Raw genomic sequence first — 19,651 nt, forward strand, 5'->3', positions numbered from 1 at the left:
CAAAGCTGACTTGGCGGGAGCTGGAATCGAACCAGGGACCCCACGCGCTTGAGGTAAATGTTCCATCACAGAGCCACCGTATCCCTTGAGTCAGATTATTGTTAGCTATGGGAAGGAAAATCCTTTCTCTGTTTTCTTCGGTATAATAATGTATTATCATTTCAATTATATTTTTAAAATTAAGCTCATTATCAACCAAAATATCAAGAAGCTTCAGAAAGAGTTGATTCAACTTAATTCGGTTTTCAGTGATTCAATCTCAATAATAAATTTTCTTTCTTTTTTCCCAGAATTTGCCTTGCTCAGTTTTCCGTGACATTTGCTGCCCGCGGCGTATCTTCAATCGCCTGTGTGAAATGTAATATAACTCAGGCCAGCTATACACTAGAAGATAGATCCTAGGATATCTATTACGAGATTTCTTAATGAAAATGTTATAAGAGATCTTATAGGAAATCTTGTCTTTGCGTTCCGTACACGTAGAGATTTTCCTTGTCATAACGATTAACATTGACTAGTGTTAATCCATAACGCATCGCGGTAAAATGACGCCTCACGCCATTACAGCATTCAAAATAATATTATGCACTATCAGGGCCGGATCTACGAAATATTGCGCCTGGGGCAAAGACGTATATCTGTCCTCCTTCTTTCCAATTTTGCGTCCCCTACATACTCTCAACCAGCTGCGCTCCGGGGCAAATGCTCCGAATTGACCCCCTCCCTAGATCCGGCCCTGTGCACTATATCGCGTTTTGGGCAAAATATACTTCCTTGTAAAAATGATATTTGTGCATAATTAGACACAATTACCTCAATAAAACATCTTTTGTCTTTAAATATGTTTTCATTTTCTCCCACCTGATGTCGCTTAAATCGAAATCTTACAAATGTTCTTTCCGAAATAAAGCGTGCTCTAAACAGGAGAGATTCCATAGGATCGTTCAGAATATAGGAAATGACATGCGATCTGATGCCATACACGTTGAGATTTTGACTCTAGGTAAACTCGTAAGAGATTTCCTAGGATCTATCCTACAGTGTATAGCTAGCCTCACTGTCAACATAAACAATAAACTAGATACTCTGGAAAATAAAGTTTTAGTTGAATTTCGTAAGTCACTTAAGAACAATCAGTGAAAATTGAACAATCAATCAATAATTTAAACTCAATGGCCATGGTGTGTGGGCCTGAGAATATAGTAGTGCTCCACAGCGTATTATCTAGCTGCTCAAATTTGAACAAAGTTGTTACAATAAGTGCAGAGGAGACATGCTGCAAATGCAAAAATGTAAAACGAAGGGCAGGCTACGTTAAGTTCAATGACAAGCATAGCCCATCGGTCGTGCGAAAAATGCTAACCTATAGTGTAGCCTACAGAGGGTGAGTTCTTGGAAGTAAAAACTAGTTTCTAGTGATGTAGAATTTACATTCACTATTATTTTTCAGGTGTAAAAGTGAACATCAAGCACAAATGTTTAGGATTAAATGAAACTCGTACATTTTACTTCGATGTGCAACATTTTGAAATTTGTGCTTTGACAAAATGAGATGGTTAATTTGGGACCTTATTCCGTAACAGCCTTCGTGAAAATTGGTGAGCATTGCGCAACGCAAAATTTGCAATAATCAATTATAATTATTATGCATCTTATCAAAACACAAATTTTATGTTGTGTGGATGCAAATCTTTCAGAAATGGGGCCTTTGGTGTAAATCGTAGAAAAAATCCAGTGCAAGTATATGTGCACTAATCGATTGTTTTCTTTCGTGCTTATTTTGCAAACATTTTAATCTTATATTTCAATTATTTTCATTGTTTGCCTGATTCCCGTGTAAAATCTTCCGTATACTGACGTTTTTTTTTGGGGGGGAAGGGATTCGAAGATAATCAAAACAATATCATCATCATCATAGGTATTCCGCCAATATTGACAGGTCACTTACTACAACTAAGAAGCTTCCATGCCCTGGTCTTCCGGCAACGTCTTCGTCTTCACGTGGGATTTTTCTGTTTTGTTATCGTCCGTTTCATCCTCTCAGTCGTTTCCGTTCGACCTAACTAATTATCTAGATTCTTCTCTACACCCACATTTCGAAAGCTTTCAGTCGCTTTATATAATTTTGCGTAATGTTCATATTTCTACTTCATACAGTACAATACTCCGCACGAAGTCTTTTTCTCAATTGTTTATTTAAGAACCCACAAAATAACCTTTTCTTCCTCCTAAAGGCTCCTGTCACCATTCTTATCTTTGCGTTTATTTCACATTCGCACTTCATATCATCGCTAATAATACTATCCAGGTATCGAAAACTATTCACCTGTTCTATTTCTCCCCTCCTACTTCCATGTTGGACACCGATCACTTTGTTCTTATCACCCTGGCTCCTTCTTCTATGATGGCTTTTGTCTTTAAGGATCCATAATGGCGGAATTCCTCTATTTCTATTTACTGATGTTAAGTGCAGTCTATACTATTGAAAAAAGAAAATGTTAAATTTCATGATTCCAAAGTAAATTATAATCACAATAAAATAAATATTTTCCGATTAATTTATTTCTAAGAAGAAAGCGTGTTATTTTTAATGTTTTCAACTTGTTAAACGTAGACTACTTGAATCTGGTTGTGAGTAGATTAAGAAAAGTCAACATGGCCGTGAGTGGGGATTGTTTATGTTTGTGATGAATATGATTGTGTGTTCGTCCGTTTATATTTGACTTAGCTAGTCATAAACACGCGCAAAGGAAATTAAGGTAAGACATATTAAGGCAAAGAAAACTTACACAGTAGTTAATGTTATGTAAGTACATATTTACTCTTAGGTAATCACACATAGGCAAATAATGAAGTTTTCCAAAATACTGAATGCTTGGCACTTCAGCAAATGGGTGTATCAGTTTTAAACCATTTACTGAAATGCCATTACGCTCTTGTGCATATCTATCTAACCTTGGTTATGGTGTTAGTAATTACAGTAAAATATACGTAGAAGTAGAAATGTAAAGCAGAGCTACGTAAGTAATGGGTGTACTTCGGTCGTTGGACCTTGGAATTTAACAAGTGATTCGATTTCTTAAGAGATCTTTGGGTTTTATGATTGTGTGCTTCATATAAGCTCTCAAAAATTGGTTGATTTTCAAATGTAGCTAGAGCAATATGAAAAATAAATATGTACACATGCGCAACAAATGCTAATGTCAGTGTGTATGTTTGTAACTATAGTTTTTTTTTTTTTTTTAATTTGTTTTTGAGGAATTCAATTGAAAATAATTGAATGACCAGGAGAATGACATGCTTAACTTGACTTAATTTATTGCAAGCGTGATGGTAGTTTACTCCTGATTAGAAAACATTGGGCATTATTGTTATTACGTGGTTTAATTTTGTCTTTTTTTCAAGATGTAACTGCGAAAGATCATAAAATTTCGTACAAAATACTATTTATTTCTATAAATAAATTTGTAAGCTATAGGGAGAAACGTATTGGCGAAAGTCTGGTATGTGGTAAGTCGTTTTTGAAAATATATAAATGGTGTTAGGAGTTTCGAACTCTTAGCGTAAGTAGGTTGCCCTTTTCGCCTTAATGTTTCATCCAAAGACAGGTTCAAGTATGTTTACCTTGTATAACTAGACAGGGGCACAAAATAAAGCAAATCGTAGCCAGTTCCTTCTCTCAGTATTTCCAGAGGATATATGGAAAACTAAGAAGTATGAAGTGAAGGTCTAGGTTGAGAGTTAGAATGCGAGTACCGTACTACATATGCAAGAACTCAGTCGTAGTTTTCATTTCATGATACACGTATACGTCTCGTAATATTCCTCAAATATGAGACACATTTGTTATATGGCAAAGTCAGGTCTTTTACAGAGTTAATATTATTCAAATGAGAAGCGCAAGCATTGTTATTTAAATAATTCAAATCGTTAATTATTGAAATGTTTACGTACCGTAACGCTTAGGAAAATTATCGCCTCACAAACAAATTCGCTCTTAGAATTGATCAAGCCAATCCATCAAAATGTTATAACTAACTTCCATAAAACCGACTTTTTCATCATCTTCCTATGATCGTCAATCTAAAGTTGTCTTTGACAAATTTTTGTTAACTCTACACATATAGCTTTTTTCTCTTGAATTAGAAAACATTGATCAATTACGAACAATATCCAAGCTTTACACATGGACTTATTATTGAGATTACATTTTTGTAACACTTTTTACGAAGTAATTCTTAATAAACACTTTCAGAAAAAAATGAAATCTTTAAGACGTGAACTGCCATGTGTATGGAATTCCATACACACGGCTCCCCCGTGTAGCGCCGCGTGTATAATTTTTCCATACACTAACAATATATTGCACTTTTGTCGCGTTCGTTCTATAGATGTTTGCAATTACATACATATGGCGTAGAAGTCGAAATTAAATGTCCATGCTGCGTATATGCAAAACCATACACAAAGAGTATTATACATTTATGCGGCTAAAACAAAGTATTACTGACGGACTGTTGCCCGTGGCGCAGAGGTGATAATGGTCAACAGATATGGTGGCAGTCAAGGTGTTAATTTAACTTTCATCCTTTCTAAGACAAAGGAGACGAATGATTATGAAAGAATTCGTGGAGTGACAATGTAGCAGGGAACGAATATCTGAGAGAAATCTACGGCGTGATGTCCACAACAATTTAACGTGGCCAGGGATTTCTCACACCAGCGGTGAGCGCTGTGTCAGTAAGCCAGCCATCGTTCCCCAATAAACTCTTTTATTAAATGAAATCTTTTGGTTTAACGTCCTATGATTACGTTTGTGAGGCTAAAGGGGACGAATGATTATGAAAGAATTGGTGGAATAACAATGTAGGTGGAAACAGAAGAACCCACCGATATGATGTCCACCACAATTAAACATGGCCTGGGATCGAACCAGGGATTTCTTCGGACCAGAAATAAGCGCTCTGCCATTGAGGTAGCTAGCGTGGCCCCAGCGTAAAACGCACACGGTAGTTCAAATCATTGTACTGCTAAAATGATATTTTTTCCCTCGCTTAACTTTTAAATTTTTAGTTGTATCCTTTGCAGATTAACGTTTCTGTGACTCAATAACAAATTACATTTAATAATCCAAAAAGATTAAATAGTTTTAAATTAGAAAACATCATTTGTACCGCAGGGCTCCCAGCTATCCTATATTTTAATCTTGTCCTATATTTCCTATATTTTTCAGTGGCTGAATTATTAAAAATACAAGCTAAGGGCAGTTCCAGTGATTATTTAAATTACTACGTATTAGCAATGTGCTAAATATGTGTCTTAGCATTTTTTCTGAGGGACTAGTCACTAATCCTCACTGTTATTTTTTTTTTTAATTTGCTTTTTCCTATTCTTCCATGTCCACTCTTTTTCTGTTTTTTGTTTCCTGTGTGCTTATTCTTCCCCGATGAAGGTTAACTGAGGAACCTTGCCATGCTCGTTTCTTATAACGCAAGTTGTGTTAGCATTTCCTTTCAGCAGTGTGTGTGCATCAGACATTGGCAGACGTTGAGGTGTGTTGGTATTCACCAACATATCCCAACAGCTTCCAATATTACTGTACATAATATGCAAGGTTCCCACGCGTCCTTAAACCTCGAAATAAGTGTGTCGTGGAAGCGTCCTGGTAAAGTCATGAAAAGCAGAAAAGTTGTGAAAATCCTCTAAATTGTGTATGAACTGGAAATGTCCTGAAATTTATGTTGTGTAACAGTGCTAGAAGTGAATATATAATTTGCAGAGCTATGATGAATGAAATTCTCTTACATTACTTATTTCATTAGGAAATACGTTGATCAAATAATTCAATGGTTAATTAGATTCAAATATTTCATTACAGAGAAATAAGTTATCAATCTTCTTTTTTCATTAGAAATATATGAAATAATGAAAAATAATGTCAAAATAAAGTTCATCTATAAATAAAAGAAGTAGAAGGATAGTAGGAAGGTAGACAGGGTTGGCTGGTTTAAACCAAGATGATTTAAACCAGCTGTTTTTTTCAAAAAACCAACTGGTTTAAACCAAAAAAAAAAAAAAAAAACAACCTAAAAATGCTTTAAATCGTTTGAATTTAATGGTGACGTTTCCACATATCAAACCATCCGCATTACATTTATCTACTTTTCACCTTTTAATCAAGGGGTCCCGTGTTCAATTCTCGGTCGAACCACAGCCCATCTTTCAAATGTAAACCAAGTAGCGATTTGAAGTGTCCCTTTAAGCGAAAGTCTTCTCCGTGATAACCTTGGTATTTCATAAAGATGTTAAGCCTAAACTACGAAATGAAATCAAATTTTATAATTCTACTTGAATGAATGACTGTTATTTTATAAAGAAGCCAAGCTTGCCTCTTATTGATAGAAATTGGCAAAATTTATCAACTGCCTACGTAGCTTGCAACATCAACTTGGATTTGACTTTGTTTTGGTTTTATTGAAGGATATCTACATACCAAATTTGTAATTTAATATTTCAGTTTTAGCGTAGTGATTATGATAAAATTTTACATACAAATACATTTAAAGTAATAACAGGAATTTCCCAATGGCTAAGGCGGGAGTTTCCCGATTTATATATAATTCTACTTGTGTAACTGTTTATCTTTTTGTCCTTTTGAAATGACTCTTGACAATTATATTAACAAGTACGCCTATGTAAAGATCAGTACAACGTATTTTTATCAGGAGTTCTTCGTGAGTGAGTCGGCAATCGCATTTGTGACCAATTTGTACCGGTTTCGTGTCGAAATGGACAATTTTTCTTGGATGAAGCCGAGAAGCGGTTTGGATTCCGCTTTAAGCTTATGTGACCCCTTCCAGTATAACCTTGTTGTCGCATAATAACACCGAGGCGAAACAAACTAATTTCTGTCCATATCTAATATAAATACATAGAGTAAATTATTTAAACCAGAAAATCTGGTTTAAACCAAAAAACCTGTTTTTTGTTTTTTTTTTCAATAAAAAACAAGGTTTTTGTCAACCCTGAAGGTAGAGAAATAATTAATATATTTATGTACATTAATTGAATTTACATATTCAAAATTATGTATGAATAACGACATGTAAAAAAGTGTTAAATGCCGTGATAATTCTATAAATAAGAGTTGTTAACTATTTCTTTTTCTTCTGAGGTAGTGCGAATATGTTCTGAATTCTAACAATATTGGAACTGCATTTTTTTAGTGTTTTTACTTTTTTCAATAACAAATAGTTGCCCATTGGGGTGAAGAGTGGCCTTTTCTTAGAATACATTTATATTTTTTTTACTGTGCTTCAGAGCATAATATTCTATTGTATAAACCAAACTGTTCTATTTTATTGACCAAACTGTCCTATTTTATTAACCAAACTGTCCTATATTTTTTCAATGTTCTGCTGGGAGGCCTAGTACCGAAATAATAAAGTGAATGGTTTTAACTGTTTCGCGTCCTTAGGTAACACCGAAGTTATGAAGGACGGGGCCTGCTATTAACGTGAGCTCTAACTACGATCGAGGCTTGAATCTGATGTGGTTGGCGGGTGCACAGGCAGGGTTGGCTGGTTTAAACCAGTTGTTTTTTTTTTCTTAAAAAAAAAAAAAAAAAAGGTTTAAACCAAAAAAATCGAAAAATGTTCGTAAAAGTGTAAGTGTTCGTAAAATCTCTATAAACACATTTGTGGATTATCGCGTGTCACTTCCGCATATTATTCGTATTATATTCAGACCTAAATTCCCCATTCATTACTCGAAGGGATTATACTACGAAAGCAATATATATATATATAAGTTTATGAATGTTTCTTTTGTGATTTTTATAGTTTATTATTATTGTTATGTAATTGCAATCGAAGAAAAATTCTAAATATTGTTTCGTTTTAATGTTGTTTACTATTGATAAAGTACATCGAAATACCGTACTTTTTTTTGAGGGGGGTTCATAAAACCCAACGAGAGACATTTACTGAAATCAGAAGTATCTTTGGTATCTATTTATGTATAAATGGATCAGAGCCAAAGCGGACTCAAATAATTCTTATCTTTATTCACTTTTTTTACTGATATGCAAATTAAGTCGTTGTATTTCTTTAACTTGGACTAATAAGAGTCGTAGTAAATAGCTTGGACTTAATTAGTTCTTTTGTACTCTGCAGTATTTTGAAATTGTCCATATGTAATTCTGTATAATGGCATCACTTGTGCAACTGTTTATCTTTTTGTCCTTCTCAAATGACTCTTGACAATTATATTAACACGTATGTAAAGATCAGTAGAATGTATCAAGATTCCTTCATGAGTGGGTCGGCAGATGTATCGCATTTATGGCCAATTAGTCCCGGTTGCGAGTTCAAATGGAGGACAATTTGTTTCGGATGCAAGTGGAGAAACGGTTTGGACTCCGCTTTAAGCTTATGTGAGCCCTTCCAGCATAATCCAGTTGTTGCATAATAATACCAACGTGAAACAAACTTATTTTTGTCCATATGTGATATACATACACAGAGCAAATCATTTAAACAAACAAACAAACAAACAAACAAAAAAAAACTGGTTTAAACAAACAAAAAAAAAGTTTAAACAAAATAACAGTTTTTTTTTCAATAAAAACCATGGTTTCTGCCAACCCTGTGCACAGGCCATAATGCGAGATCAACTCTCATAATATAGGTCGTTCCTCATCACATTATCTCGCCTTCAAGAGAGCTGGATTACAAGGCAACGCCAGCGGCCCCAGCTAACGTAGTGTAATATTTGTTGTACAGTCTTAAATTACGCATTTTATCGTATTAGCCATGAAACTATTCAAAACGGTCTTTGATAGGTTTCTTTATAATTGAAAATAAGTGATGCGTCAAGACAAGATCACGGAGAAGGGATAAAAACCAAAATCTTCAAAATTTAGGAATGCTCAGTATGTCTTTTTAACCTCGCCTACATCCGATAACGAGTTGTCAATCCTATGGACTGTCAAACCTAAGTCACAGATGTGATTCACCAAAACATAGCCCATCTTACGTTTTCGAATTTAGTAATATTAAACGTGGCTTATATTACGACCAAACTACATTTTTCGTTTTCGTTAAAAGTCTTCTTCGATGAGTATCTGAAGGTTTCTTATTGATTAGGGATGGCATGTAGTATCTCCCCCAACTCGTTTCATAGCTCCAGAACCTAGTACAAATTGTAATAAAGATAGAAGAAAACGGACCCTGCGGGAGTTCTAACAACCTTCGCTTGCTCAACTGTATTTTATGAAGTAAGTAACAGTGGAGATCTTATATGTGCAAGATTGGGGGAAATACTAAATATCAGCCTTAATCAGATTTAAGAGCGCGAGACATACAGCTTGCTGTGTGTGAAGACCGAATCACACTAATTTGTAAAAATTTGTGCGTGGTTTTACTTTCTTCAGACTTCTGTCACATAAACCTATGGAACATAAGTTGAACTAACGCAAAATTTCAATATTCGAGCATTCCAATATTGAAATTCGTGGTAATATTTCAAGAATGAGCGATTCCTTTCTGGCTTAGGAATTTACGCAGGCCCACCTTGTTTTCTTTTTCTTGTTTTTAATTTTATTTTATTTTGAAGCAAAAATCATTGCAGACCACTAATAGAAGGCATTAAATTATGTAGAATTGAGACACTTAATGATGTACTCTGAAAAGAGAAATGCTAATACAGTTTGTAATTTTTGTGTTATGCTTGCATGTAAAAACATACACAATTCATATAATGCACCAGTGGACTTACGACTCAAACCATCAACAAGAAATACACCAAAAACTTTGATTATGTAGACTAAAAGTGAAGACGCTATGGTTTGTTATTGATGAAATCCTAATTATAAAAAAACAACTCGCAGTCAGTCTGTGCGTCGCACTAATAACTGTCGTTATTGCTTGTTATTGAATATATCAACACAGTGCTGTGTATAATGATGTCCTTGAATAATTGCATTAATAAGGTATGGGGTGGTTGCTCGGCAAATTAAATAAATAAAAAATAAAGAATTAAGAGTTTTTAATTAAACACGACTTATAGTGTACAACGGGTCGAAGGCTTGGGAGGAACAACTAGTTATGTATATTAGCAGGGTTCCCAAAGACTTGGAAAATCAGGGAATGTCAAGGAATTTGATTTTTGTCAGAAAAACCAAGTAGTCGTTCTCGATAATAAAGGCAACTTCGAAATAATAGGGCTATTTGGGATTTAAGGGATCATGCAGTACAATATAGAACAATAGGTTACACATGTGTTAAGTTATATCAAGGTGTGTTGTGCCATGATTTGTAGTTAGGTTGCTAACTCTGAAATCAGTTGAGCTACAGCAGCGAGAGAGAGAGTGAGAGAGAGAGAGAGAGAAAAGACCATTTTTTCTTCCCACCATTTCGAAGTTCCTGTTTCTGCTGTTAAATACCTGAAGGCTTTTAAAAAGGACTTTTTCCAAATATGTTTTCGATATTATGCGAATGTGTCGATTCTTTGTGAACGAAAAAGTCTGAAGCTTTTTTCTCCCCTATAATCCAAACCGAAAGTATCTAAAGAATTTGTATTTATATTTACTAAGAAGTTTGTTTTCGAAATGATCCATTTGACAAGTAGAGGAGATAATGGACTTCCCATCCTAACAGGGTGCAGAATTGTTAATTGAAAATATTTTACAAATTCACACTTAGTGTCAACAAAAATGTAGTACTAGTTTTCAGAAGAAATTTCATTGACGAACTGCCCAAGCCAAAATAAGTGTTCAACCACCTTAGAGCTAAAATTAACAAAATTTGCGAAGTGTTAAATCTGTCAGTGGAATTAATGTATACAACAACCAAAAATAAATTGAGGGACAACAATATAAAGCATAAATTAAAGACATGTTGTGGAATTCCGAATAATGTGAATGGCGTGTTTGTAAAATTGTGAATTGACGGGAATAAAGAATCAAAGATCGAAATTAAGGCACTAAATTGTTTGCACTAATTGTTCTTTAAAGAAACAAATCTTACAATAGGAGATGCAAAAGTAAGGATTCGGTGATACAATATTAAAAATGGTGCTGATGACGTTCCTCGAAAGGAAAGAAATAGTCAATTAAAGTAACGAACACAGAGGCACAAGGTAAGCAACTTTACGTATGAATATTTGTCCTAAAGCTTCTATAAGTAAATATAGTGAACTGTATCTTAGTAGTATACCAATGAAATGACTCGGAAACAAATTTCGGTCATATGGTTGAGGAACAAGCGTCCGGCTTGATTTTTAAGTTGTGATGTAGATCAGTTTTAATAGAGGAACTTCTATATACTCTGATCTTGGCTTCTCAAGAGTCCAGTGTGCTCTTGTCAGCATCTAGCCATTGGAAAATCTGTCATGAGCAAGTTTTTTTTTTTTTTCTTTCTTCCTGTTTTAAGATTGTCGAAATAGTAGATTTTTTATTATTTTCAATTCCGATGATCAGGATTCCAAAGGTCGAATTTTAGAATAGTAGAATTTTATTATTTTTAATTCTGTTCATCAGGATCCCAAACTTAATATTTAACTTTATAAAAGTCAAATTTACATCAGTTATGTATTTTCCAAATGTAGGATTATATTTCTTCGAGAAATTCGAACTAAAAAAATAGATTTATATGGGCGCATGAGAGGATGATTTAAATTAACAAAAAATTGGCTACTTACCAATGAATCCTCCCTTGGAAAACCTAAGAAATTTTTAGACTTTTTTTGTACTTCGCTTTGCTCGTTCATCTCAGGATTGACTCTTTACATTACATTTATTTATTTAGTGGTATGTATTCCTTGTTTTATACCTTTTATCTCCTATCTGTTTTAATCCCTTTCCCTTGCCACTGAGGAAGGAACCAGCTGAGAGTTCCGAAACGTCTAAAAAGTTCTTAGGTTTTCCAAGGGAGGATTCATTGGTAAGTAGCCATTTTTTTTTTTTTTTGTTAAAAAATTTGTATTTGCATTTTTAACTTGTACCATGTAAAAGAAACGCTTACAAAAAGAGGTTTTGAATGGTACCAGCCACATCCCTTTAATTAGGGGTAGAGATATATTTCTTTTAATGGTCCGAAATTTGCGCAGTTTTTGGAATTTCAAATGAGCAAAATTCAAGTCGTGCTTCGCGTATAACCTATTCACTCATAAGCCATAAGATACCTGATAATACTATCTAGGCGTTTATAGAAACTAGAAATTAGTGAAAAAAAATTGTGTTATGCAAACATCTCTACAGAAGAGAACACTAAGTATGAATGTACCTTGCTAAAATTTACTAATAATATCAGTTTATTCCTATGTTGAATGTCTGAATCCCTTTTGCGAGAAGTACTTTCTTTGGTTTATCAAGTAAACAAACGAAAATATACTTGTTAAGATTGGCCTTCACTTTTGCTCCATTAATTGTATGTCTTTAATTTACTACCAGTTGTGTAAAGTTCCCACTTATAGTGGAATTTGGAACATATTAATTGAAGTGTGAATTTAAAATATTCCGATAGCAAATAATTCACTTATATATTTATTTCTAATTGCAGAATAAATAACAAGATATAACATTTAGATGGAATTGTACTATATACACTTGTTGTTATTCTAAAACATGTGAATTTGTTTTGTAGGATGTTAGGGGAAAGGTGAAGTAGAAGAGATAGGATGGGTGCCACTGCCTCTTCGCTTCCTGGAGAGTCCCCGGCCCCTCCTCGATCTACTTCCATGGCTCAGGCTTCTAGGTTACCTGCTGGTTTCAGATATGATGCACGTACTATCACGCCATCAGGAACCAATGATCAGCTGGCTGTTGTGGTTCGGTAAGTTTATTATAGATAAAGAAATATGCCTAATATATCGCTATATGAAGAATTGGTGTGAGGATTTACATACAGCGTGTGGTTAATTCACTTTAATTAAGGATATGTGACATTTGTGGATTAAACGAAGTTTTAAAATCAGTTGAGTCTGAGGATAGCCCATGATCGTTTTATTATTCGTTATGTCGGATTTTGTTTTTTAAACCACATTTGTGACGCGTTGAGACATGAACAGCGCCGTCGTAATTAGAACTAAACTATAATGGTAGTATCAAACAGTGGCATCAACATTTGTATGAAAATCAACGTTAGTAGTCACTGGTATTAACGATAGTAGTCAGTGTTTGATTTCGCAGTGTTAATTTTACATATTGAATTATGTGAATAAATGTCAGTAGTAGTAAGTTTACATTTGTCATAATTAGGAGCGTATTATTTTCGTCTCACTATAAAACCAAATTTTTGCACTGTTAAACTTGCTTTCTCTGTTTAGATCAGATTTTGCATACATTCTTGTCTCCGTCAATTCCGATTCAGACTTCACTGATTACAATCGCAAACTCAGAACATATTTATAAATTACTGCTATGCATATCGTTTTAATCTGTAACAAAGCTGTCGCTACTATACACAATTCTTACCTTGTGTCCCCAGTTAGGGTATTTAGTTACTAAATAATTTCAGTAATCTGCTGCTTTCATCAGGAACTCCTTAAAAAAAATCTTTACACAACTCGTTATGGATCTTCCTGTCTGTAGAACTATTCTAGAAGAACTAATGTAACATCATTCCGTGGAAAATTGGTTGAAAACAATGACGAAATTCCAGAAAACTGTGAACATTTATATGATTCATTAGTATTTAAAAAGGTCATGTTACGCTTAAATATTAAGGATGATTTAAAGGGACAAGTTTTACCGATAGATATCACTACAGTCTTCGTATCTCTCAAGTGTATTTTTTATCTTTCACAAAAACTCACGATTTCTCTCACAAATTTCAACCTAGACTTCAAATTTTTAGAGAAGGAACTTCGTAACCTATCAAAGCCAACAATCCGTGCTGAATTTTTACTTAGAATTTTCTTCATTGTTGAAACAGTTCCATTGTTAAAGGTTTGGGTATCCATTCCAACAATCAAGCCATTTCAACAATGAAGAAAACTTTAAATAAAAAATCGGCACGGATTGTTGCCTTCGATAGGTTATGAAGTTCCTTCTCTAAAAATTTGAAGTCTGTAGGTTGAAATTTGTGAGAAAAATCGTGAATTTTTGTGAAAGATAAAAAATACATGTGAGAGATACGAAGACTATAGTGATATCTATCGGCAAAACTTGTCCCTTTAAACTAACTTTAAGTTCGTATAATTTTCTATGACAAAGTAACGAAAAACAAAAAACTGTTGAATATTTTTACACTACTCTTTAGCATGGTCTTGAAAAAGTAAGTTATAACCATTAAATATTAACACTAAGATTGTGAACTTTGTCAATTTGTGGGCAAAAATTGTACTGAATTTTCAATTATTGTAAATTCACTTATGTTGTAGGAAAAGGAAGCACATAATCACAAAAATTGACGATACGAGTAATAACCATGTCGATACTAATTTATCTTTCAATAATTTTCTTGCAACTTACAAAGGAAGTTCTGTAGTTTTCAGTTCAGAATGATAATTTCGAGAGTTTTTAGGAGAGAATAATCTAATACTGTCGTACAATTAAGAAAAGAGCAAACTTTCACTGAATTCTTTATCAGACAGGGAGGGAAAAGAGCAGTAACAAGTCCAGTTCGGCGCCATACTTATGAGTTTTAAATTGTCAAAAGTTTAATTCCTAATTAACGCACTAGCAAAAGTCTCGGAAGCCAGAATAACAACGCTGGAACCAATCTGCTGTTTACAGACCCTGGCGCTCTACGAGCTGCAGCACCATGACGTCTAAATCATAGTCTGCATAAGTTGTCGGCAGTATTAAGTAATAATGTCCTGTTAATTACTGAAGGCTTGTTGAATCTGCGTTACATTTTTTATTTTATTCGAAATTTTGTTATGCTTTTACTTACACAATCTTCAAAATTTTGCTAGAAAATGCAATAAAGAAAATACGGATTAGTATAGGCATACTTACCTAGAAACAAAGCTTCCACTAGTAAGTTAGCAAAACGTAGTACCTTATTGATAAAGTATTCACTTCTGGTGTGAAGGGTTTGAGGTTCTCTAAAATATAATTTCTGCTAGCACTTCAGGTATTGAAGTGCTCGAGAAAACTGTTGAATTTCCAGTTTTACTGAAAAATGACAATTGCACCATTAAAATGTGTTAAGTTGCTAAGTTTAATATATTCACTGGAATAGAATTTGGAACATTGGAATAACCTTTCTGAAGATACAATTAATAAGTAAGTGGTGTGTAATCGTTTTTCCAGTAAATATTAATTCTTATTTATTTAGATGTTTACTTCTTGTAGCATCCTTTTCCCCTGATTACTTCTTTGATTGCTACATATTCATGTTTCCAGGTAACATGTTAGCCGTGAATATGTATCGGTTCAGGAAGTAGAAAAAACAGTCAAATTTTTGAAATATCGAGCAAAATATAGCTTAACAACGCGCCATACGTAACAATATTTGCTCTTTTATATAAATTAGTGCTGGAAAGTACGTATGTTAATGTGGAACACGAAAGATTCCGTTTACAAACACAAAACAGTTTGTTCTTTCCCTAGCCTTTTGAAATTAAAGAAACAAAATTTTTGAAAACTTTGAAATACCGTAGTGAAATCATTATATGTAATGTACTACGGAATGGAAATATCAAACTGCGTACACACATACAGTATTACGAAATGGGTACAAAATCATAAAATACGAACAATACTTACATTATTTATTTCCTTCCGTTTATTGTAAGTTGAAAAGGAACTTAGATGTAATGTTAAGACATAAAGTAAAATCTTTATTGTGCTGTTGTAAGTAAACGAATAAAACATATTTTAAGAGAAACAAATTAAAATTGTAGTGGACACGCACATGTGTTAGCCAAAATACTTAATTTAGATCGAAATACAAATTGAAAGTGTATTTCTCAAGTAAGCTGTTCGTAATACTGTTTAAAAATATGAGTAGCTAAAAGTAATACATGTAAGTAACATTATTTTTTTTTTTCTCTCAGGGAGAGGAAGAAGAAGGTTACTGGTTTTGCGACACTTAGGAAGAAGTTGATTCGAAGACGTCGCTCTTCGAAGGCATATGATCATGCTCGTGTGCTTCGTGAATTTGTTAGTGACTGGAGTCCATTTGAATTAGGAGCTCTCGTCGAAGAGTACGAAGCTTTAGCAGCGCTTAAGGATCTGGTTGTTCAAGCTGAATTAGCTCGACCCCCAGCAAGTACCTATAAACAAGATCTTTCCGATCTCTATGATTTCAAGTACTGTACAGATGTTGATTTACTTTTCCAAGGTGCTTGTTTCCCTGTTCATAGAGCTATTCTTAGTGCTCGTTGCCCGTATTTTCGGGAGCTTCTTTCTAAGTGTCCAGGATATGGAGCTCAAATATGCTTAGATCTTCGAACTCCTGGTGTTGATGTGCAGTTATTCTCTGCGCTTTTACGGTATTTATACACTGGTGATATATGTTCGCATGAAGCTGCGTTTAGTAACTTAGATCTTCTAGTTCAACTTAGTGATGAATTTGGTACCCCGAATCCTTTAGAACATGACTTGCGGTACTTACTAGAAACTGGGGATTATGCTGATGCAGTGCTTATTTTTACCTCTGATCATGAGTATCAGAGAGCAGCGGGAGGATGTACTGGTGCCCCGGGATGTTCGGGAAGATCGGACGGGAGTAATTCTGAATATGGTTTCCATCCGAAACTTGAACTTCCATGTCACAAAGCAATTTTAAGTGCACGATCTCCTTTCTTCCGTAATTTAATACAACGTCGGACACGATCTGGGGAAGAATATACTGAACGTGCATTTCATATACCTGCTAAAATTGTGCTTGATGAATCAGTGATCCCTAAACGCTATGCAAGAGTGTTGCTTCACGCTATTTATCTTGATACTGTGGATTTGAACCTTATTCTCAGGGGGAGTGGGAGTGCTGGAAGTCTGGGTGAAGTGCAAGCTTTAACTCACACAGGACGTGCGCGACCTACTCCAATTGAGGAAGCCATGGAGTTATACCAAATCGGCCGGTTTTTAGAATTGGACATATTGGCTCAAGGCTGTGAAGATCTCATTTTGGAGTGGTTGTCTCTGGAAAGTTTGCCTACAGTTCTTCGATGGGGCCATCAACCGCATGGGTCAGCGTGGGTACATCGTCAGGCGCTGCATTTTCTACGAGAAGAGTTTCAGGCAGTAGCGCAGTCGTCAGTACTTCATTCGTTGGATAAGGAACATCTTATTGAAGCTTTACAAAGTGACTTTTTACAGGTAATATTATATTTTTCTTTATATAGTAGAGTGATCATTAACCTTCGATTACATGCTTTTAATGACTGAGTACTGTAGGCTGAATTATCTTTAAAATGTTATTGAAATATACAGTTACTCTGCTTGAAATATTAATTAAATTAACGTACGCAATACAGTTCGCATGTCTAGTACTAAGGAGAGCGAGATAAATGTAACCTATTTCAATAATTAAAGAGTCCAGAAACGTTTTGTTTTGTTTTTAGTGTAACGTCCCACGTTAGCCTAAAGGAGACTTGGTGGTTAATGAAAGTGAGTGATGGTGAAATTAAATTTTTGTTACAGTTTTTTTTTAAATAATTAGTGAGAATAATAGGATGGCAACACTATCACCGAAGTAAACAAAACAAGCAGAGCTTAATGAAAAGTTTCAAGCCGTTAGCTTTCGTAGTGAATGATGACAAAACAAAAAACAAACAACCCCCCCCCCCCCAAAAAAAAATAAATAAATAAAATAATAATAAGGAAATAAAATTGCTGGTAAGAAATCATCGTCCACTAGAAATCCTGGAAACCAATTGATAGTAAGAGGAACAAATACAAAAGTGATTAAAATTGAAAACAGAAGGCATGCTTTATTAAAGAAAGATAATAATCATAAAACAGAGAAAAATGGCACACAAGAATTTCATTGAAGTTAATGGAAAAGAATTAAACAAAAAATGTTTGGAAAAGTCTGTTTCATCTAAACAGTAAATAGTAATTACAAAATACACACCATTTAATTTCGCAGGGAAAGAAATAATCTCGAAAATTTCTGTTTCCCCTTGACGTATCACACGTTTCACAGCAAATGTTCAAAGATACCACCACCAATCTCAATGTATTTGTTAACTCTGTTCAGGGTACTTGGGTGGAACGTCTTAATGCATCGTGGTTATCCTTCAAGTGAACACAGGCATTATTGGTACGAGCGACAAGTTCACCCCTTGCATCGACTTTGGTTTCGTATATATCTCCTCCTTTAACCATCCCATACTCAAAAATTCAAGCGGGTGAACGTGCAGGCCAGTGAACGAGAATCTCGCCTAACGAACTTGCTGGGGTAGACGTGATTAAGATAGTCTATGACAATCCTACTACTATCGGTTGGTGCGCCGTCATGCTGTAAACACATGCGTCTTGTACAGGTAGGTCATTTTCTAAGAAATGTAAATAACGGGTGGTTTTAATTTGTTCTGCGAAAATGGTAGGGCCAATCAGCATGTCATTTACCAAGAGTTACCACACGTTAACAGAGAAACGTTATTGGAGATTGGTTTCGACAGTAGAATGCGAGTTATTCACTGACCAATGTTGAGGTACGTGTGTTATTGATACCGTCTCGAGTAAACGTGGACTCGTCGGTAAACAAAATATACTATAGCAACACTCTGTTACGGGATAATCAATGACAAAATTGCAATCATTGTATTTCATCGCCGGTTGAGGATGTTGAACTTGTTGACGGTGGAATGGATACAGCCCATCCAGACATGTTCGCCAGACACTACTCTGTGATGGAACATGAAGATGTGACGCAGTCTGTCTTGTACTTCAACTGATTGCATCACACCACGATCTGATGACACCATCATACTAGGAAATGAACTCCTTTCACGTAAGACACGAAACACGTTTGCGAAGACTTTCCGATCTGGTGTTCTGCGCTTAGGATATCGTCTTCTGTATTCCTGAGCAGCTGCGTTTGCACCTTCATTAGAATAGCCATGTACGAAAATTATGTTCGCGTATTCTTCATGTGTAAATGTGTGCGGCATTTTCTTTACACTGTTTTACCTCACAAGTCAACAGTCATGACAACTATTCCAACACACTGCTGGTCGCTGTTAAAGGAGAGTGAGTATTGCCCTCTGTCGCCACTTATTGTATGAGTCAGCACTGTCTGAACTTGTTGTAACCTACTACTGCATGAACAAGTGCTGTCATCTATCGACATACATTGCCAGTTCTTTGCATTGTCAGTGCCAGTGTTGTCAGCCATTCACTATGGAAAGGGAGGGAAATTTTTAAAGTAATTAAAAAAAATACTTCTTTCTCCTCAGGATTAGCATTTGAAAATGCACTTAGTTGCCATTTAAATTAGATAAAATTTAATGCTACTGTAAACTTTGTAAAGTACACTTTGGTCGTACCGATTAAACATCAGCATTCGTCGTCGTTATTATTAGTGTTAGTAGTCGATTACAAATTTTAATTACATTCGAATTACATTTCACTACATTTTCTTATTTCTACATATTTGGTTTTCAGGATTTGTAGTGGACGATTTTTTTTTCCAGTCATTAATGTTAATAATTTTTTTGTTATTCACTATAAAAGCTAATGACTTGAAATTTT

The 19,651-nt window shown here is 34.7% G+C and overlaps 1 protein-coding gene across 1 annotated transcript in view; it reads left to right on the forward strand.

The window, feature by feature from the left end:
• The first annotated feature begins 2,472 nt into the window (after window positions 1-2,472).
• The window catches only part of LOC145686094 (BTB/POZ domain-containing protein 7), a 52,451-nt gene continuing 35,272 nt past the window's right edge, over window positions 2,473-19,651 (forward strand). Inside the window, exons 1-3 of the mRNA XM_081759034.1 lie at window positions 2,473-2,759; window positions 12,645-12,833; window positions 16,006-17,272. Of these exons, the coding sequence (XP_081615160.1) occupies window positions 12,679-12,833; window positions 16,006-17,272 (1,422 nt within the window). The 5' untranslated portion in view covers window positions 2,473-2,759; window positions 12,645-12,678. The remainder of the gene's footprint in view (window positions 2,760-12,644; window positions 12,834-16,005; window positions 17,273-19,651) is intronic.

The sequence above is a fragment of the Thermobia domestica genome, chromosome 5 (assembly GCF_964235325.1).
Source record: "Thermobia domestica chromosome 5, izTheDome1.hap1.1, whole genome shotgun sequence".
Lineage (NCBI taxonomy): Eukaryota > Metazoa > Arthropoda > Insecta > Zygentoma > Lepismatidae > Thermobia > Thermobia domestica.